The sequence below is a fragment of the Molothrus aeneus genome, chromosome 3 (assembly GCF_037042795.1).
Source record: "Molothrus aeneus isolate 106 chromosome 3, BPBGC_Maene_1.0, whole genome shotgun sequence".
Lineage (NCBI taxonomy): Eukaryota > Metazoa > Chordata > Aves > Passeriformes > Icteridae > Molothrus > Molothrus aeneus.
Genome location: NC_089648.1, coordinates 81,917,571 through 81,940,278, shown reverse-complemented (window position 1 = coordinate 81,940,278; position 22,708 = coordinate 81,917,571). Strand labels below are relative to the sequence as shown.

The following is a 22,708-nucleotide window of genomic DNA, read 5'->3' as shown; positions in this document are numbered from 1 at the left end:
TTGAAAAATAATGTCCAGGGCAGGGATGTCTAAATAATATAATTTTCTGCAAAAAACCACCTGAGAACCATAAAAAAAATTTGCAAGTATTACCCAGAAATTATCAGGTACGAAACTGGAACTGCTGTTTTAGAAGCAAAATTATAATTTCTATCACTAAATTAATTTCCACATACTTACTTTGCATTCACACACAGTACAAGGGTCCCTTTTCCAGGTTTCATTGCTGGAATATGATTTACCCTCTTCATCAGTGCAATCAGAATTACTGAGGCGTGATTCAAGTTTTTTTATCTGAAAACGTTAAAAAAAGTTAGCAACTGAATAATAAAAAAAAGTTTTTATTTGTGTAAAGTGTTCTGGTTTGTCTCTTATGATACATGCTATATAATCTTTGTTATACTTTTCTGGCTTTTTCTTCTCACTACTTAGTTTTTATAATACTAAAAGACTAGAAACAGGCAAAACATGTGAAGATAATCTTTCAAAAGAAAGCTAACAGAAAATATATCTTTCCTACCATTGAAATATCCAGCTAGAGCATACAAAGAGAAAAAAACTTAATGTTTCATCTACAAAAAGAAAAACTTAAACTGTCAAAAATGTTTTGGAAAGGAAGTGAATTTTAAATTTCTTTTAAAAAAGCACCTTAATTAAAAATGTTTACTTGAATTTTTAAATAACTTCTGTTTGGTGTACATTTTAAAAATGAGATTCCACCATGGCTGAATAGAGTTTACCTGCAAACATTGTGAAGTCTTCCCTAAGTGATCTAGAGCTTAAGTCTGTTTATAGCTGTAGTCTGGCACATTACTTCTGTAGTCTGCATTTTAATCATTGCTTTACAAAAATTGTACACATTTCAAATGGTAAAAACAGTTTTATTAACACTAACAATAAATTTTTAGAAGATTAATTCTGTTTTTAGTATACAGTGGTTACACAAGGCTTCAGGTTCAAAAGTCAAGAGGGTCCAGCTGTAGAATATTTCAGTATGATTTCAAAAGAACACAGAAATAAAGAATACCACACCATCTTCTGTGTTGGTTTTTGTTTGAGATACTACGTGGTGGGTATTTTCTGCAGGGGATGTCTAAATATTAAAAAACGTAAGACAGATGTTAGGAAAACATTATTAATTAAATCTACAATCAGACATGATAGACTACAATAAGTTCATTATAGCATCTTACCTGATTTCTGAGGCTTGAAATAGTTTTTTGCATTTCCAAAACAAATTCTTTGAAGTCATTCACTGCGGGTACATTTCTATTTTCATCAGATGTGGATGTTGCATTACGAAAATATTTACTCTGTTTCACAGAACTGCAACAAATAAATGCAAAGTCAGGATATTCATCTAAATCCTTTTTATTTGGCTAGATATTTTAGGACACTTAACAAAAATGCAGAAGAAGAGCAACCAACAAATGTAGGAATATGAACCGCAACAGTTGGTGCTGAAGACAGACTCAGGACAGGTGAGCTCCAGATTACAGTCAACATCACTACCAACAGGGATTTTCTTATACTTAGAAAAATTATGTATTTCATGCAGGGGTACACAAAAAGTTGTCACCAGTGACACCAAACTGCATCACCTTAAATTCACCCCTGATCTCCAAGGAAAGCAGGCTAAAGTAAAGGAGTCTTAAAAAGTGTTCCCTCCAATATGAAATTCACATTTCACATTCTGAACCATAGATTCTTCCTCTACAGGCTTGTAGCAAAACATGTATTTTAAGAAATATGAATTTAAAAAGGAGAATGTTTGGTTTCATAAATAAATGAGAAGTAATTCTAGGTATGAACATATTTTTGACTAACATTTGACATCAATACTGCTTATAGTACACAAAATCTAAAGTCTTTTGTCTGTAGTGTTTTGAATCCATTTACTTTTTTAAAGATTCTTGAATCCATTAACAATTACAGGCATTACTATTTGGTTAGGATGTAATCTCCAGTGCTAAGGGATACCCAAGGAATGAACTGGCAAAGAAATTCTCATATATCAGGGCTCAGGATTTATAATCTTTCTGCATAAATTAAAGCAGCACTTCCTGGCAGGGGTTCAAGCTACTTAGTTTCCCATAGTTTTTAATCTAAATTAGAGAAAAAGAACTCTAAACAACATAACATGCCAAAGTTCAAGTAAACCAGCTGCTATTGTATAACAAAATATTTAATCTTCCCCACCTGTCCAAGTTATTGAAAATGAGAAGCTAAAAAAAAGGAGGAAAAAACCTTTCTCACCACAAATGCAATTTAAATACAACACTGAGCATGAGAATTCATGGGAATGTTCAGTGACTGAGGTTACTTTAGCTTTATTTATGCTACAAATGAAGTATTGTAAATCTACTATTTTCTAGTCCTAATTACTAATTGGACTGAAACACAGTCAAACGAGCTGGTACTTAGATGTAAGGTTTATTTTTTTCTTGCTTTCATTTTGACTTAATTTAACTCGTATTACAACTTTAGAATTATGGGACTAGGCACCCTTAAAAACTGAATTGCTATTTTGTAAATTTTTCTAGCAGTTCATTTGTAAAGATGGACAAAACATCCTTCTTCAAGGATTACTTCAAAGGAACCTACCTTTTCATATTATCTATAGACCAGCTTATCCATAGCTGCTGTCTTCTCTTGTCTAAAATCCTAAACACCTAAAGGATCTTTTATTTCAGGACAGATTCCTCTCAATTGAGTGGAACATAATTATGGTATTCCTTCAAGTACCATAACACCTCCAGAGTATTTGAAATTGCTGAAAATCATTTACCTCTCTATATATCTGTCTAGATACTTTCCTTGCCAGAGTGGGTAGACTCTGCTAGATCATCATCATCATCACTCAAATAGAAAGTTTTATTTGTTAAAAGAATGCATGCTGAATAGAAAGAGCTGTAATTCAGGTGTCTCAAATTTGTTCATCATGAAGGATCCTCACAAGAAATGGTCTGAGCAGAACTCATTTCAAGTCACTAATTCATAGCTAAGTTTTCATTCCCATGAAAGGGCAGGGACCTGTACAGCTGATAATTTGTGACTGAAACTGTGATTTACTTCCTTGATATATCTTGAGGATTCGGGAGTTATAAACAATATTATTAGCACTGCTGTTCTCCATTGCTGCTTGAAGTATTTTAGCACCAGAAGCAATCCTTATCATTATCACAAATTTTTATGCAACTGAAATCAACACTTCGTATCCTCCTATTTCTACAGGAGAATCTAGAAGGTCCAAGTAGGAAACAAAATAATTTAGATTAATTTAGTTACTGCAGGCACTGTAGGAATGTGGCATTTCAAATCCCCAAATTACACTTCATTAGTGATTTTTTTTTCATGAAAACTGCAGGAAGAACAAAAGTACTATACTTATACTACTCACAAAGAGTATTACACAAATTTGAGCTTGAAAAACAAGTGGTTAATTGTTAGTAGATATGCAGAAGTGTCAGAATAAAACACATCAATCATAAACTTGAGATAGCAGGAACTGGAAAAAAAGTGGCATATGCTCCCAAAGAAATCATTCAGTTTCATTCCATTTTGAAAACAAAGGTTTTTTTATAATTCTTTTGAAAAAAAGTCTCACCTTACTGATTTGGACATTTTCATTTTCTTCAGGGGCTTGTCCTCCTGAAAGCTGTAGTCAAGAGAACGTCTTCCCCGAAAGTGATATGAAAATGCATTAAACTGTCCTCTGGTTCTACAGTCTGAAAATAAATAAGAAATTACAAATAAATTTCTTTTAACAGCATATTTCAGCAGTTACAATATTAATATGGTTTGGCACTGTTTTCTGAATTGGTAAAGGCAAGTCATACATTCAGTCTGATCCCTCTGGAACTGGTTGATGGCAGATGAATAAATCTCAGTTGATAGAATATTTAAGCTAGTTAGATGCAGAGAATGTGATTACCCACAGACCAGCTTTTTAGTGTGAAACAAAGGAATAAATACAATTTTAAAAAACCCATATAGTGCTACTTTATTCTTTTCACTTCTGAAATTTTCACTCTCTTGGCTTTTAATTATTTTCTGGGCAAACAGGGCAGCTACACAGGAAGAAAAACAAAGACAGAAAAAACGCTTTGTGGGTACCTCATCTATCTCAGACATCTATCGCAGCCATTCAGCCATCTGAAAGAGAATTTTGAATTTAATTCCAAATTTGCAGACATGCTTTATAGGTTGGTGAGTCTTATTTCCAAATCTGGGGAATCTGAATGTATCACCAGACCCTAAAACTCCTTCCACCACAGAGCAAAAATCTCAAGCCTGAAAATGAGCTATGACAGAAATCTTCTAAGATATGAAAAGGAGATCTTGGCAGGATAAAGAATGTCTTTCTTCCAGTTCACTTTATTTAGCCTTTCAACCACAGTGAGTATTTGGAAAGAGTCCCATTTAAGACAGAAAAGGAAAACAAAATAAAACTGCAACAGCGCTTGATAGAGGAGACAATGAGAAAATAGAAGTTTTCTCATTTCTGTTCACAGAAGCTTTAAAGCTAAAAGTTATAATGGGCCAAGCTGAGGCAGGAACAAACTACATGCTCAACTGCTAGAAGTAGAGTCTGCTAAAACCAAAGGGAAAGTCTAAATAAAGGATGCCATAGGCATTTCTCAGCTAAGTCTAGTACTAGCAGAATTAGCCATGAAAGCAACTGAACATGGGAAGGAGTAATTTTCCATAATGTTTCTCTTAATTTGCACCAAAACAAATTAAATCTGAATCTCAGTAATATTTATAAAGTATTTTTCTGGAATTTAGATTGAATATGTGAAGTATTAACACAAATTACTGCAAAAGTTTCAAGTCTATAAACACTGCTGAAATGAGCAACTAGAGAAACAAATGGAAGGTTGTTCTTATTACAAAAAAATAGGTATTTTGGACTACTTTTAATTGTGTTGAACTTTTATGTATATTAAAATAATATAATTTCTCTGTTAGGAAATTATGTTTGTCTTAATGGCTTAATATCATTTAAGACATAAAAAAAGAAGAGGATTACTGACAAAAAAAAAATCAGGTCAAAACAAATATCTACAGATCATTCTTGAACACATGTTATCCACAGTTCCCCTTCCCTGTGCTTTCCTTGCTGTTTGTCCTATTCTTTAATAAATGCATTACTTTCCTCCTGCAACAACAGCACCCACCAAAGAACTACATGCTATTTGCTGCCAACATATTGTTCATTCTTCTTGTGTGTTCTGCTGTTTCCCATATAACCTCCTTGCTGTCCACTCAGAAAGTAAACTCATTCAGATGGGAACAGACCCATGTGTCTGTAAGAGGTTCGGCATGAAGGCATTTTTGAACACCCTTAGACACTTCTATATTTAGTATGGTGAGAAAAAGGATCATACTGAAAGGTTCCTGAAGAAAGAATTAATTCTGGCCAGAGGAATTTTTTCCTCGAAGCAATGTGCTGCTTAAAGTTTCCCTGAGTATCACAAAGTCTCTGGTTTCTCTTGAAAGCAATATGTGAAAAGTTTCTGCTATCCTCCTTTGTTTAGTAACTGCTATAGTCCTTACATAATACAGATTTTTTGGGTTTTTTTGTACAATAACACAATGGCCCATTGTTTTTTTCATTCTTAGGTTGTTTCTTAGAAACAAAGGTCTGAAATCTTGGGAAGGTTTTATCACCTTAGACTGGTAAATATGAGAACCATATGTTCAGTGGCAGCTTTAATTACACAGATCTGACTTTCTGAGTTTTTTAAAACTCAAATATGTCAATGTGCCAAATTACCAGCTCATGTTGTTGGTTTCTGTTTCAGGTGCAACAGGGAGGAATGTCACTGCTGAGAGGTGCAGGACAAAATGCATCAGCTTTCAGACAGCCTAAATGAAGAAATTTCTTCTCTCTCCTTTTTTTAAACTTTTATTATTGATAAAGAATATCTTAGCAGTAGCAGTAAATAATAAAAAAAAGCCTGAAATTCTTTCTCCCCCCCCCAGCTTAACTAATATGTCCCCAGATTAGCTATACCCATTTAATTAGCTATATACCATTTAATTTTCTGCAGAAAAAGTGAATGTTTAAAAGTGACCTAAGAATTCTTTTTCTCTGTGGACAGTTTTTTCTTCCAGAAGTTACCTACTGTTACAATGCAAGTGTCAAGCTGATCCATTTACAGAATCACACATAATCACAGAATAATTTATGTTGGAAAAGACCCCTGATATCTTCAGATCCAACCTTTGACCAAACACCACCTTGTCAACTAGACCATGGCACTAAATACCATATCCAGTCATTTCTTGAACATTTCCAGGGATGATGACCCTCCCACCACCTCCCTGGGCAGCCTGTTCCAATGTATAACAACCCTTTCCATAAAGAAATTGGCATTTCTATTTGTATATGGAAGCCATGTCCACATCTTTAGAAAATCCTGTTTCCCACAAGGTTTTAAAAATGCAACTATTACATAAATTGGATAATAAAAAACCTGATGGAGAATTATAGTGCAATCTTAATTCTCTGTGAATCACTCCTCCAAATCTAGGCCATGGAGAATTAATCTAACAGTAGATTAAAACAAAACAACTTGAAAGACTGAGGAAATGTGAAGCAAAGCACATATATCTATTTGATACTAGTTTGATTCTCCAAGATTTATTGTAGTGAATTAGGTTGCTTTTACTGTAAGCATTTGTATTAAGAACTTGTAGACATGCCAGTGGGACCAGTAAAAGGGTGGAGAAACTAAAAATATCTGATGTAAAATGATTTTTTTGAGTAGATGTTTTCACAAAGCAGTTACTTAAAAATTGCACAACATAGGAAAGCGACTTTTCACACAAAATGAATCCCTAACTCAAAACAGTTGGTTTTGTTATTGCCATAATGGGCCACAGACCTTCACATTGGACAGTATATCTTCATTTATTCTGTTGAATAAGACTTTCTAATGAAGGATAAATTGAACACCACCAAAAATGTAATGTGGTGGGTCTGAAATCCCACACTAATCTGCTCGGATCAGAACAGATGTATTTTGTAAAAAGATTAGTTAAACATCTGAAAAGGAAAATGTATAGAAGGTGAAAGATGTTTCCTGTAGTTTATCTCAAAGCTCACAGACTGAGCTTCAAGATCAGTCTACTGTCAGAACTAGAAGGTTCAGATGCTGTTGGGAAAGCAAATGTCCAGTTTGATAATATATAGCTAATGATAAGACTAAAGATATTTAAAAACATATCACGATTTCATGATCTAAATAGGTCTTGGATGGTCTTCAGGTAGATAAAGGTGAAACATTAGGTTCTTGCCACCAAACCAAAGCAAATCCAACCTCTCCAGTAGAAAAATTAAATAGGACTAGTTAGGGGATTTTGAAGATCAAAAATATGCAGCTTTTGGAATACAAATCAGTAAGAAAAAGTAATTTCAGAAAGACTGAAAATCCATGGAAATTTTTAAAATAAAGACCCTAAGAACTGTCCTGCTCACCAGATGTGAAGTCGAGAGTGTCTTAGAAAGGCAGCAACAGTCCACAGAAAAGAAGGAAATCCTCCAGCTGCCTAGATTTGTAGAAATCACTGAGATAATTCAATTAGGATGCTTTCCTACCCATGTTGATCTTAGAGTCAATGAACACTGACATAAGGCGAGATTGCAGCCTGACTGTCCTCCAGAAACATCTCTTTATTGCCAGCAGTGGAACTTGGACAGATCTGGCAACGCGGTCAGGAGTTTGAATTTAAACACAATGATTGAAGCCTGTTGCTCTTTGGAAGGGATGGCAACTACTGGCATGAAACTCCTGGTAGCAAAGACAAAGCAATGTCATAACTTAAGTCTCCTTATTTCATGTTTATGAATGTAGAATTGTATTTAATGGATCACAGATACCTGAGAAAGATAGAATATTTTTGGTTTGGATGAAATACAAATAAAAATACTGATTCTCTAAGTAAAATTTGTAATCATACAAAAACACTGGGCTATATTAAATACTTCCACTCAAAGATAAAAAGGATGACATCTTTATAATTATGGACCCTGCAACTTAATTTTAGTAGCCTGGCATAGACTGAATAGTTACTAAGCTAACAGACACTGTCTTTAAATGTAAAAAGATAATTTGAACGTAGAAAGCAAAGGTATATGACCTGACCAAAGCATACAAGTTCTGGGTAAAGACAAAACCTTTTCAGACATAAATCACATCATTTTGGTATTTTGAGAGTTCTTGGTGAACAACATCCTTTGTCAAAAAAGAACTTCCATTCTCACACAGAGATTTCTGTTAATATTTTAAAGTGTTATTTCTACAGAATTTAGTGCTTTGCCCAGTGCTGTTTAGTATTCTCATTGAAGATTAAAGGACATAATGAGAAGTGCATAGTAATTAATGTTGTCAGATTAATGTTGTCAGTAGAGAAGCAATAGACAGCATAATTGGTTCTCTGGTCTTAAAATAATAGAGTTCATAAATATAGGTCTAATATACTGAAAGCATTCAGATTAAGAATGTATTTTAACTCTTCTAATGAAATTCAGTGGGATTTATATGTTTGATCATAATTTGTATAAGGCTGTATTCCTGAATTAAACAAACAAACAAAGATAAAGAACAATATCTGACAGAGGAGATAGGCTGTTCACTAACTGAGAAATAGTTAAGAAAAATCTTTCCAAATCAGTTTACACTTATAAGGATGACTTGTATCTTATCTGAATCACTTCCTCCAGGGTCATTGTCCATTGTCCTCCTGGGTCCATGTGAAACCTCAAGAGTTTTGACATAAAACAAACGGTTAAAGAAATTTTTTACTTCAGCTTACAAAAAAAACCCCCACAAAACAAAACCAAAAAGTGTGAAACTTTTAAAGATTTACATTTGCGTAATCATGAAAGCCTACACTGATTACTTTAAAAAAAGAAAACAAATTCAAAATACACTTCTTGCACTAGAGAGCCTGAAATAAAGCACAAAAAGTTTCTTGTTTGAAATATTTGAAACTTGAGTGCTCTTTGCACAAATAAAGAGCAGCAGCAAATCCAGCAATTACTCATCATCTCTGACAAGACAAAGAAAGGTAGAAAGTGAAGGAAGACAGAAGAAAACTTGTGCACTTCAGTGGGACTCCTACTTTTTGCCATAATAAACTAGTAATTCTGTTGTATGATTTGCCAACTGAAATCTAAAGGTAATCTGTTCTTTTTATTATTATAAAGAGGAATAGTTCTTTGCTTTGTAAGAAGGAAATGCTATCATTATTTAAAAATCTACAAGGCATATTTTTATAACTAAGAATTTTTTCTATTCTTCATATGGAAAAGTATTTTGACTTTTAACAAAACAGGAAGGACAACAAAACCAGATGTGTTTTTAACCAGGCTGAAACAGCTGAACACATGGGTCACTTATGAAACATACATAAAGGGCAATGAGCAATCTTCTGTACTTGAGATTTAAACTTAGGATAATTTTAATTTTAAAATCAATAGAAGCATTTTAAATCTGGAGAAGGGTTTAATTTTTTTCTTTTAAATAATGAACAATAATAAATTTAAATAAACAAATCCCTTTAATATATTCAACTCAAAGTAAATGTTCCTGAGTGTATGCCCCACCTCACAGGAACAGTGGCTACAGAAGGAAAGAAATTTTTTATATCAGTTACTTAAACTGGATTCCACAGAAAATGACACCATCATTCATCCGTGCAAGAAAGCAGTTCAAGTCACGCATACTTCACTTTCTCTTCTTTAACCCCTGCAAGGCTTCAGGAGTTCAGAAAAAGGGGATACAAATAGGAAATTTTTCAAAAAACAGTACTTATTTACCCTTTCTTTTTCTTGACAGTTGCCTAACTGTGATGCATCCAGTGGTATTCTCTGGTAGCAACTTTCTTGAATGAAAGTGCAAACTGCGTTGTTGAACACAAGAATACTCTAAAGACTTTCCAAAGATAACATCTGTTCTAAAGGGTTCAGTGATAACAAAACATTTAGAGAATCAACACATAATTTCTCAGAACAGCTTTATCTTTTTCACAAATCAATATAAAATATGTATTTGTGAAACTGTCTGTCAAGCTTCATGAACCATGGCAAAGTGAACTTATCCTGAATTTGAAGAATGTGCTTTATTTATGGTAAAGCATTTAAAGAGTGATAATTGATCTTTCTCCCAATATTTCTGGCATATGCCAGGGAAATTTTGAAGAGATTCTGGAAGACTTTGTATTAAAATCACAATGTGTCAATAATGTCTAGCTTTTTAGAAACTATTATCATTAATTTGGGAATGGCAAACCTGTTTTTTAAACATTGTTTAAAAAAACCCAATTAACTTACCAAAAAAAAAAGCTGTAAAAATTAGAGTAAGGCCTGAATGATATTGTATATGGGGAATACTGTAGAGATCTTATTGAAATTGAAAATATTTATTTCTGTTAGTTTCACACTGATAACTGACATTTTGAACAGTCTTCAAGGAAGAATTTTCTTAGAGAGTGATTTTTTTTAAAGACTTGTTTACTGGATAAGACAATACAGTAATCAGTTTAAAAGCTAAGTTATGCAGTAAATTTGAATAATAAATCTCTATCTACCTTTTTAATTATTAGTGATATCTGAGTTTAATTAATAGTGATAATTATTAGTGATATCTGAGTTTAATCAGTTTAAAGGCTAAGTTATGCAGTAAATTTGAATAATAAATCTCTATCTTTTAAATTATTAGTGATATCTGAGTTTAATTAATAGTGATAATTATTAGTGATATCTGAGTTTAATCAGTTTAAAAGCTAAGTTATGCAGTAAATTTGAATAATAAATCTCTATCTACCTTTTGAATTATTAGTAATATCTGAGTTCTCATGGTACAGTCACATGACTATAAATCCTTCCTCAGTATTTACTGTATCTGTAGCAGACTGAAGAGACATCCTCTATCAGTTTAACTTTAACTTTCTGCATTAAATTCCGAGCTGTATCACAAAAAAACTTTGTCATTGTGGACAATTATATTTTACCAAAAGAGTTAAATAGATAAGACACTAGTGGAAGATTATGACTTCTTTAAAAAATGAAATCCACCAGTTCTTTATACATGCATTTCTTTCAACAGAATATTGAATATCCTACTCAGCAGTAGTAAACTCAAGAGAATCAGCAGTAGAAAAGATGAAGAACACAGATCTGGATACCTTTCATCACCAAATCTACAAGGTATTAGTATTGAAATATATTAGGGAAATGATCAGATTCTAATAATATCAAGCAATACTACCCTTATCCCCTGAAATAAGAGCAAGGCTTTTCATACTGGGAATTTGTTTGACAGCAATTTCTCAATAGTAAGAGCTCTCAAAATTCCTGAATATACTTTTACAGCCTGGGCATGCCATTTGAATTTTGTCCAAAGAAAATGATAAAAACATTGTCAAGGAGATCTCAAGAAAGAGAGGTCATTGTCCTCTGAAGCATTTTGTTGTTGATGCTACTGAAAATCATTGTGCATGATCCAGAAGATTCTCTTGGGAATGGATTCTAACTATGTAACAGTTGCAGAGAATTCTGATGTGACGATGGCTGAAGAGAGGCCACGCAGAAAATCTGTGAGACAGAAGCCAACATACAGGCCACCAAGCAGTGTCCTGTGCTCCATGCAGCTAAACAAATCCTATTTTAGAAGAAAAAAAGCTTATTTTTCAGGAAAAAAAAATTACCCCACGCTCCTAACTTTTGAAGGAGATGGCAAAGAATATTTATCCGCAAAAGAAAAAACCAAGTAAACAATTATCTACACTTTGCAAAGCTCAAATCAAAGTCATTTTTATGAAGTGTTTATTTAATATAGGATATGGAATGATTTCCCACTTAACAGGTCCTATGCTTCAGATTAGAATTTGTAATATCTTAACAAAATCCCCAAAATAGTAAAATATCTTCTTAAAATAAAGTAGACACTTAACAAACTGCATACACCTCACTGCCCACAAATCCACCTCTATACAGACCTTCACAGCAATCTTGCCACATTCTGAGGTCCAGTTTAGGAATATCTTCACAGCTACTATATCCATGTGGGAATTCAGCCACCTTAAAGACATCATGTTGTACCCTGGTTATGTTGTCACCATTGTCACACAAAACTCTGGCAAGAGATGTCTGCTTGATCTGAGTGAGCTGAGCAGGCGTGAACACACCTGGGTTTTCATACCATAACCTGTAATCTCACAGAAAAGACAAATCTGCTAGTGAAAAGAAACAAGTGGCAGTTTTTCAAAGATATTTCAATACTGTATTCAGAATGAAAATTATTATCTCATAAATCCTATTCTCAACATTCTATCAAGGGACTGATCCAAATGCAAAAATCTTAGTTCCTGGTGTAACTTCAGCACTAGCTGGTGTCATGCTGACACTCTGAAAGGGATGAAATCTTCAAGGAATTATTTGCTTTCTCATCTATTCTCATTTTGATGTCTTGAGTATTTCTGGATATCTAAAATGGCACCAGACTACGAAGTTAAGGGTTCTTTTAAGTAAGAAACTTAAATGACCATAATTTCTTTTTTTAGGCAACCTTCTTATGGTCATGAAAACCTTTTGATGGAATTGCTGAGATTAGAAGAACAGTTAATCTATTTCTAGTTTACTATGAAGATAAGTGAGATGATTTAATTCACTAGTGATTTTTTTTCTGTTAAACTATTTTCATGACTATATTGATTCAGGGACTTTCTCATACATGCTCAGTTAATTAATTATATTCAAGAAGTAAACACTATGGTTTCAAATAGTTTTTCATACATAAAGGGCTAAAAGTCTGTTATCAATAGCAAATATAAATAATACATTACCATAAAAAGAAAGCTTTAAATGGAAAAGAAAATTTCTTAAGTTACTGATTCTAACTGCTTACTGCTCAGACTGCTTGCATTGTAGTATGCATAGGGGTTATATATAGAGAGTGATACTGTTCCAACCTATGCTTAAGTAACAACCACAATTTCTTTGCCAATAAAATAACTAAATAACCATAAGAGAAGCATCATGCACTTTTTCAAAAAGGCAAGTGACTTGAATACTGGCAAAAGGAAACTCAACATGTGCTGGCTGTTGTGTTTTTGGGGGTCAGTATGACATTCACCACAAAAAGTAACAGAATTAATAAGAAATCATGGCTTCTAGCCATGTTTTAAACATGTATTCTTCATCTTTTCACATATATTTTAAAATCATAAATGAAGATAAAATACAGTTTGTTTTGGAAACATGACATTGCAACTGTTATTAAGCATCCGTAAGTTAAAATTCATTTTGGTTTCCACGGTATTTTAATGTACCTGTCTCCATCCCGAATACGCCTGAACTGTGTGCTTAACAGACACATCAAAGTTGGCCCCAGTCGACTCCCTGGAACTAAGTCTTCCACCATCAGAGCAGGAAATAGGTCTATGTTCAGTGGGGAGCCATACAACCTACAAATTGAAAAATACAAATACTGAATAACAAATATTTTATATTTACAAAATAATCAGTACATGGTGAAGCTAAGTGATACAAATAACTCACAGGAAAAAATGTATTGCTAGCACTACATCTTTTGTGAACAAGCTGTGAGTGTATACACAAGAAATCCTGCAATGCAGGTTGTATACACCAGGTGGGTCTTCATGTCTAGCCTGCAATTTTTTTTCTCCTAGCAGCTTTCTTCTGATTTCTTAGAAATGTTTCTTTTTTATAGTTTATCTTTCCTGTGCCTCTGTGCACTCTTTCTGTACACTCTTTTTATATTACTAAAGCTGAGACAAATTCTCTGTCTTTAATTTTGAGCAAATAAGCTAGGGGTGGCAGGTAGATGTAGACTTTCAAACACTGAATCTCTAAAAGAAGAACTGATTACTGGTAGTGAAGGATGTCCACATGATAGTACAGCGGACAATACTGACATTCGTTTCACTGTACAGAATTAATGGAATTGAACATCTAAATACTTGCATGAAGTTGGCATTTAATATGACCTGACACTGAAATAGCATCCATATTTAACAGCATTTACAAAACTAGGCATTTCAAATTAATAATTTCATTAACACATGCAGTATATATTACTGTATCTATACTGTATATATTCCTACTGTTCATAGAGATGCAGAAGTAGAGAAATTATCTGAATGTGGAAATTGCTAACATCTATTTTCTGGTACGGATGGAAGCTTCTTAAAAATCCCATTAAGTCTTAGCAAGTATCTTTTTCTAAATAAGACATTCAGATAAGGCTTTTGCATGCACATTTAGATAATTGACTTTTTCTTCACCTCAGGCTCACCTGCTAAGTTTCTCCCTGATTTCAGGATTCTTAATTTCATTTTTCAGATCTTCAAAAGTCTGAGCTGAAGAAAGATTACAGTAAACTCTAAAATCATGGTAGGGAGGAATTCCATGATCTCTGCCTCTCTGAATATTCATAGCTGCCAGATCTAAAGCCACAGTACGTGCCATGGAGAAGAGTCTTTCTGTTAATTCTGTATTGAGTAATTGTGAGGGGACACGCATCTTACCAGCAACACCAAAAAATCCCCTTAGAAGTGGATCAATGCCTCCTTCATTTACAATCCGAAATGGAGAGAAGAATGCCTTGTGAAGAGGTAGATGGCCTTGTGGAATAGGTTCAAAGTTTTCATCCAGTCGATACAGAAAAGGATTAATGAGTGTGTGACCAAACCTAAAAGCGGCAGTTGCAAACTCATTAGTTATGCCAGAATTAACACTGGGATCATAACCCTTATATTCGCCAAGCATCTTCATGCCTACCTCTCCAAAGATCTTAGGGAGCCAGTGGCTAAATGTTATGTGCTGCATTTCTGCACCAACAATTTTGCGTGTTTCATGATATATTGTGTCACCGTCCCAGTGAGGATTGAGTTTCAGTAGCTCTGTGGCAATTCTGTTGTGCTCTCTAAACCACAATGTGTGGATGCTGGTAAGACCCAACTGTTCGTTAGAGCGCTGATCACCAGCTAAAAAGCAGGGTATTGGGCTCTCATTCTCATCTCTCATACATTCTGTTGGTGGGCCAGTGGCAAATGGAAGAAGGGGCTTGCCAGATCTCTGTACAATGCCCTGCCTCAGAAGACCCCTTTGACTTGCCAGGTCTCTGATTTCTAGTGCTTCATGGTCCGAACTGCCGTACACATTGGACGCATCAATGTACGAGGTCAGCTGGTTGATCTGTTCTCGTGGATACACAGAATTCATTAGGAGAGATGTCATGCCGCTTCCACAAACTGGGCTGGAGCGTACGAAAAACATGCAGCGCGCACCATTTCTAACTCTGGGATCGTTTGGTGGTATCATGATTGAAAAGCATGGAGGATCATTTGTACAAACAGAACTGCAATGCTGACCATCTGAAAACCTGGCCTCACTTAGCGCAGCCACAGTGAGGTCAAGGTCATGGTCAAGAAACTGACCCCACTGCATGAGCATGTGAGTGTACTGGTCGTCAGGAGTTATGGTTTCCGTGCCGATCAGAGTAGTTGAAACCAAGCGAGGCATTGGGAGCGCATAGCCATTGGAGAGTCGTCTGGGTTCAATTCCCCGAGGCAAATTAAATCCATTATCATAGACTGACTTTAACAGACGTTCAAAAGCTGTCAGAGAAGCGCCCCACATGGGATGCTGAAGGTTGTTGCATGTTCCATCATGTGTCCTGTACTTCTGGTGGAAGCACATATCAGAGCAGTTGTTCACTCGTCGATGGGCTGTGCAGCCTGAGAGATTGGCTATCAGATTCAAGTACTGTGGGGATACAAGGTCATTATAGTGATAACCTGAAAGAGAAAACAGAGAAAGAAAACTATCAGAGAATTCATAGACTCATGGTCCCCCCAAAGATCATGAATGTATTTGAAACACTATTTTGTTTTTTTATTTTATTTTACATTTCCCACCAGATTAAATATCCGTATTTTTAGATAAGGATAGCAATAATCATATATGTATATTTGAGCATTAGGCCATTTGAACAACTTCACAACCACTATGTCAGGAGGAAACTTTCTAAAATGCCAATTCAAGTGCAACTTTTACAAAATGATCAAAAGAGGAGTTCACTACTTATTTGGTCACTTAGGAAAGCAGAGATATTTTCAGAAAGAAAAGCTTCATATTGAGACAAATAGAACATTTTTTTCATGTTACTAAAAGCATTTTAAAAATGTCAGTAACACTTAAATGCACTTCAAGACTTTAGCTTTTGAGGCTTGCTTATTCACTGAGCAATACTAGTTTGTTTTGCTTTATTACAGTGAAAGTTGCAGAGTTTAAGAAAAAAAAATGAAAAAGTAAAATACCACCAGCAATAGAGCTAAATGTGGAATGATCTCTAGGACAAATGTTGTGGAGTAACTCATATTCACATTATCCTGGACAAGTCTCTATACAAAAGTAGTGCTTGTGTAGCATTTGGCACAGATTCCCTCTGCAATCCACAGCATTCACCTCTGGGACTAAAACATACTTATCATTTTCCTGAATTTTTTTCTCAGTTCATAGAAAAATAATACCTACAAAATATATACTGTAATTCATTGGAGTTATGTTTTTAGAACCTCTAACTAAGGTTACGTACTGCATGATCTCTGTTGTGGTATGATGGCATGTGGAAGGACTGAAGACCATAAGGCCTCCCAGTACAGTGTTGGCTGACTGCAAATAGTACAAAAGTTAGCCTGTGCCTTGTCCTTGCTGCCTATTAGGAATCATTGTAAAAGTGATTTTTACTTAGTAACATTTGAATTTAATTTCAGGGGGGAAAATTCTGGCTACATCTACATTATCAACTTGTGTGGATCAATAGAAATGTCTCAGTAAAGTAAAATTTTTGCTGCTGAGTAAGACTTACCTACTGTATCCAGTAGGCTTTCTTCAGAAAATCTTTACTTTGTACCCCAAGACTGAATGTGGGCCTGGACCTGATTTTTCATTTAAGTTGAAAAGAATTCACATTGTTCAAGACCCTATCACAAATCATACCAAGGGAAGTAAGGGGGGACAACTTCAAAAAGGAGGCGCTAGTCCAAAGCAAAAGGCACACCATGAGTGACTAATGGATATAGAGCGTGGATGAACAAGGTTCCAGGATCCAGGAAAAAGTCCAGGAGGTGGAGTATTTGGCAGCGTAGATGTACATTTCGCTAACTAGAAACCATCATACACCACCAAGGATCTTGATTTGGAAAGCTTGCAGTCAGGAATAAAACCAAACAAACAGTATAAAGGCAAAAAGAAAGAAGGAAATGAGTGAGTGTAGAGGGGTACTGTGCTCCCACAGGCTTCAGGAGTTCCCAGCATGATGGCAAGCGCTCAAAAATATGAACTGAATGCAGTTTTGCAAGGGGTTGGTATCATTTAATTGCACACAGTTGGGAAATGTTACTTTTAGTCCTGAGCTCAGTCCCAGTGTGCCTGCAAAGACAATGGTCTTAATCTAAATTCAACACATAAACACGTGCTAGGGACAACTGGCTCTCTGCCAAATTCCACAATGCAGGGCAATTGCAAACAAACTACCTAAAGCCCAGCCTTGTCTTTGCCTTGAAAGGGACTGGGTTGCTCAACTCAAGGTTTCTCAGCCGAGACAGGACCTGTGCTCAGCCAGGGAAGCTGTTTTCTCAGCCTCAGGCTATGAGTACTCCACATGGCTTGCAAGTCAAAGCAAAGATATCAGAGATGTAGTGCTTGCATTAGGCAAAGCTAACATGCTCCTGTAGACATACAGAAACTATTTTATTAAATATTCCATACTAGGAAAAAAGAAAAACAAACCACAGAGCAAAACTTTTAAGTGCCACTGGGTAATGCAGCAAAATACACACTTTGAGGATAGAATTGATAGATAGCTTATTAATATATCCTGGCTACCGGGGCAGTTTAATTCTAGAACTATGCCCAGAAAACTTATCTTCTTTATAATAACACTGCTGTTTAAATTATCATCATTCATTATGGAGTTCTTTGCTTATGATAATTATTCATTCAAATAAACATTGGTGGTTATCCTGATTGCCACCCCCTCTTCTGAAATCAAGTTGTGAGCAAAACTCAACCGTGAACCTTTCGGGTGGAATGACCTTCAGTACGAATTTAAAATAAAAGGCTCAGGTTCTCTCTTTAGAAGTTCAAGTGGGATGTAATGCCTTATGATGGATTAGATTTTGGCTTTCTGATGCCAGTTGCTAATCTTTAATTACCTCTCACATTGTAGGCACTAACTTTGCCTCTGCTCTCTAAATGGCTGGGTGCTGGGCATTTCCAGTGCTTAGAAGCTGGCTAGCTCAATTCACAAATTAACTTTTTTTGGTTTTTTTGAAGCAAGAAAGATGTTTCATAGAGTCATAGAAATATTGATTATAAGGGACCTCTTATCCAGACCAAGTTCCTGCTAGAAGTAGAGCTGTTTCCAGCACTAGATACCTGTATAACTGGTCCAGCAAGCTTGAAAAACTGAGAAGTCTGAGATTCCTCCACCTTTCTGGATTAGTTGTTTCAGTGCTGCACTGGTCTTCTGGAGAGAAACTGTTTCCTAACATCTAACCTGAACCTCCATTAATGGCCATTCCCCTTGTTATACAGTCTGGCACTGTGAAGGAGAATTTGGCTGCATAGTCTTTCCTTGGGATATTCAAAGGTTTTGCAAAAAAAACCCCAAAATCTCTGACTGGGAAACTGTCACGTTTCTCAACTGTTCTCAGTGCTAAGTGCTAAATAACACCTTTCATTTGGCTCTGTATTTCAAAATAAAATGAAATAAGGATAAAAATTGCTATTAAAAATTGGAGTATTGGCCAATTTAAATGAAAACAGATTTATTTTATTATTCAAGTTTCCCTAAAAGCCAGGTTTCTTTGGATGTTGTAGGTCTGAAAAGTAAGATCAGATTGCAAAGAGAATTTCCAGTATCACAGAAAGTTGCCCAATTTTGTTTTTATTAACTAATATCCATAGGCTTTAATAAGAGTTTTTGGTAAACCTTAGGTGTTTCACTATTATGAATCCTAGTCAACCATTTCTCACACATCACATTTTATATATTGCTAGTACTGTATATTTATAGCATATATATTCAATATTCTTGCATATGCATCTAATCAGAGAACCAAACCAAACAGGGTGGCTCTTATAATACATCAGCCTTCAAGGAATTTTGAGTAAGGTTTTGTGGTAAACAATTCATCAAGAATTATCTACTCAGCTCTAATAATGACTAACAAGCTGCTTTCACTAGCAAATGTGACAGTACACCACAAAGCTTGTTGTCTTTGGTCTTATAGATACTTGATAGTTCATGGCCAGTGTTAAAGTTTTCAGAAGTTACAATAAATACTCAATTATAAACATCAAAAAGAATATAATGAGTAAAAGTATTTCCTCTAGATTGTCAGTGTAGTTTTTGGCTATGTCTCAAGTCTCAAAAGCTCTCCTAAAACTCTATCATTATTTCCAAATGCTTCAGTCCTATGTTTCAAGCCTATCCACACATATATCTACACACATTAGCTGTATGTACTCCAGCTGGACTTCATGAGTTTGACTGGAATCCAATACCTAAAAGGCAGAAATTAAACCTCACTTTTTTTTTTTCTAGTTATAAAAAGCAACAAAAACTGTGTTTCTCATCACATCATGTCAGTGTTAAACAACGCAATTAGCTAATTTGACACTCATTTACAAAGTAGCAAATAATTCTTTGAATACTATTGTGGTACATGCAGAAACCTTGGTTTGTAAGGTATACAAATCCTTCTTGTTATGTCATATTTTCTCCTTGCCAAGGCACGCTGATATTAAATGTTTTTTCTTAAAGAAACAGGAACAAAACACTGCTTATTTTTACCACACAACAGAAAAGTCTGTTCTACTATGAGACAATGATCCTAATAAGCAAACACACAGAGAATTAACAAACAGGATATATTATGCACTTCCATTATACTAAGTTCAAACAGCAGAAGAATCAGAATCTGAACTTTTTCCTAATATGTCAATGTGAGAAAAAGCACTCCACTTGGAGAGCTCAGAGTTATATAGTGAACAATGTGCAAACCAAGGATGGAATTTGGTAAAGCTTTGCAAAGTCAAATACTTCACTGATTTCAATGTAATGGTTCTGCAGTTGGGACCAAACCTCAGAAAATGAATGTCTCCTGAAGTATAATGACTTAAAAAGGCAAATATACGTCAAAACAGGAAAAAAAGGAAAGAATACTGACTTGTTCCATTCAGGTCAACCATTAAACCATCTTGTACATGATCTTGAATAAGCTGTAGGGTCCTTTCAAATATTTCCCCAGCTCTTGCTTGCTCAACAGTGTATGGGTCCCTTGGGTATCGAAATAAGGCTAGCAAATCATTTGGAGAACGAGGACGACTGATAGATAATTTGGAAAGAAATAGTAAGTGTACACAGGAGTTACAAAACAACACTACATAAATCATATAAATGTTCAGCAACATGATTAGTACATACCTTGGTTACTCATCTCAAAATGGAAGGCAAACCAAGAAGAAAAAAATTCAATAAAATAATAAAAAATTCAATATTTAGTAGTAATTAAATATTTAGTAGCATTTTAATATACATTATCTCAGCAGAAGAACTGCTGCAGTGAACAGAGATCTCAGCAGGAGTGTATGAACAATAGGAATCCTTACATGTTCAACTGTTAGTATTCTCAGAAACAACCAGACACTAACAATGCCTTTTAAGTAACAAAACAGTTTCTTGTTTAATAAATCTCCCATTATTTCTAGTATATACAAAATTAATTCTGACTTCTCAATTTATAAAAAAAACGGAGATACCTGTCAAACAGATGTGTACGTGTTGAATTTATTGCTCTGTCAACAGTTGCAATTGCTTCCACAATTGACGTTTGTACAAAAGGATCTCCATTTCGGCTGACATTAGGAACTAGAGAAAAAGGAATTCACATGTTATTGCAAAAATGGCCACACACAAAAAGATACTTCCATAAAACAGTCTAGACACGACATCATTTCAGTTCTACAAAGTAAACCATGTTCTTTAAGTCTTAGTTCATCCAAATATTAAATTCTTAACCATTTTGGAATGCTATCAAGGCATATTAAAGTAGAAAAAATTTAATTTAAAACAGAAGTTAACCTAAGCTTAAAAGTCATCTAGCTTATAACTCAAAACCAAGATAAAGATAAATGCATACCGTGTTTACTTGTCCTTTAATTAGACCTACAATTTCAAATGCAGATGACCAAATCAAAAATTAATTATTAAGGGTTTTTTTCTGGTGTATTATAGGTTTCAGGTGTTGGTATCAAAAGCCTGATCTATAACCACTGAAATCAATGCAGATTTCCGCTTTGATTTCAGCTAGTTCTGAATTTGTATTGAATTCAATTTAAGAACTTAAAGGGCTTACAGGAATGTGCTGCAAGTGGTACATAATGAGCATAATTTACATCATTGAATGAACATAAATTAACATTATTCTTCTCCTGGTCTCAGTATAATAAGCAACACAGATTCATTTTAGAGGGCAGTAAATATTTTTTTTAATTTAGATCACGACTTTTTTTCCTACTTTACAGTTATCTATTTACAATTTTTTGTTCCCTACTTTACAAGTATCTTTTTAACACTAGATTAAACCTCACATGCTTAAATGCCATTTAACAACCATATACAATACTGGAAACTCAATAATGCATAGGCCTTTAAACAGCGCTTTGTTGCAGCTGGGTGTTTGTACAAACTATGTAGGACTAATAAACTTCCTTTCAGTGTAAACTAAGAACTACCAGATCCAGGGGCAACAGCTAACAATTTCCAGAGTGTGTTTAGATTGGAGAAGTCACACAGGAAGAAGGGTAAAGTAGGGAAAAAGTCCAAAGCAAATATATTGGTATAAAATCAGCAGATGTACAAAATCATCTGACATAAAAACTGTTGTTTATAAGCTTTTCATTACTTCTTTTTGTTGCTTTTTTTTTTCCCTAGGCAACTTTTCATTATTCCTTCCTAAGTGGCAGCTTAAATTGTCTCTACATGAGTTTCATATCTAGACCCACTTAATCCAACTTAAACATTTATACCATCAAATAAAACAGTCCCTGGAACTCTATAGCTGCAGATGAAGCCCCTTTCTGTGCCCTGAGGCCAGTCTCAGGCTTTTGGCAATATATTACCAACATCCAAAATCAGCTGACCCTTTCCACACTGCCTGAGTGCAGTAGTCCCTGATCCGTCCTAATTACCAACTGTACTTTCTTGACAGCTTCATTTTCAATAGCAACCATACAGAAACACTATCAGATAAGCTACTTTTTTTTTGATTTTAGGAAAAAATGTCATTTACCGGTTTAAATCTTAAATTTTAGTTGTTTCAGCATGTTTGTGTGCTTTGAATGATGTAAACAATGCAAAATTGCAGTCTTTAGAAATCCAGTGGCTGGTTAGCCTCCTTAGTGCTGTCTACATTAGATGTAAACTTGGTGTTTACTTGCAGGGCTATCTTTCTGATTAATGGTACACATGGGCTGAATTATAAACCTTGGTCAGATGTTAACTTTTCTGTACTTGATTTTTGTTTAGATTATTTATTGCTAGCAGTTCTTTTTTTAGACTGATAAATGTTAGAAGTTAAAGCTCCTTGTAAAAGTCTCCCACAA

At 34.8% G+C, this 22,708-nt stretch overlaps 1 protein-coding gene across 1 annotated transcript in view; it reads right to left on the bottom strand.

Annotated features, from left to right (window-relative positions):
* The window catches only part of PXDN (peroxidasin), an 81,932-nt gene that overhangs the window by 3,381 nt on the left and 55,843 nt on the right, over positions 1-22,708 (bottom strand). The window contains exons 18-25 of the mRNA XM_066546138.1: positions 20,864-20,972; positions 20,272-20,429; positions 14,328-15,831; positions 13,342-13,476; positions 12,010-12,218; positions 3,608-3,728; positions 1,194-1,326; positions 181-294 (exon numbers count right to left, since the gene is read on the bottom strand). Of these exons, the coding sequence (XP_066402235.1) occupies positions 181-294; positions 1,194-1,326; positions 3,608-3,728; positions 12,010-12,218; positions 13,342-13,476; positions 14,328-15,831; positions 20,272-20,429; positions 20,864-20,972 (2,483 nt within the window). The remainder of the gene's footprint in view (positions 1-180; positions 295-1,193; positions 1,327-3,607; positions 3,729-12,009; positions 12,219-13,341; positions 13,477-14,327; positions 15,832-20,271; positions 20,430-20,863; positions 20,973-22,708) is intronic.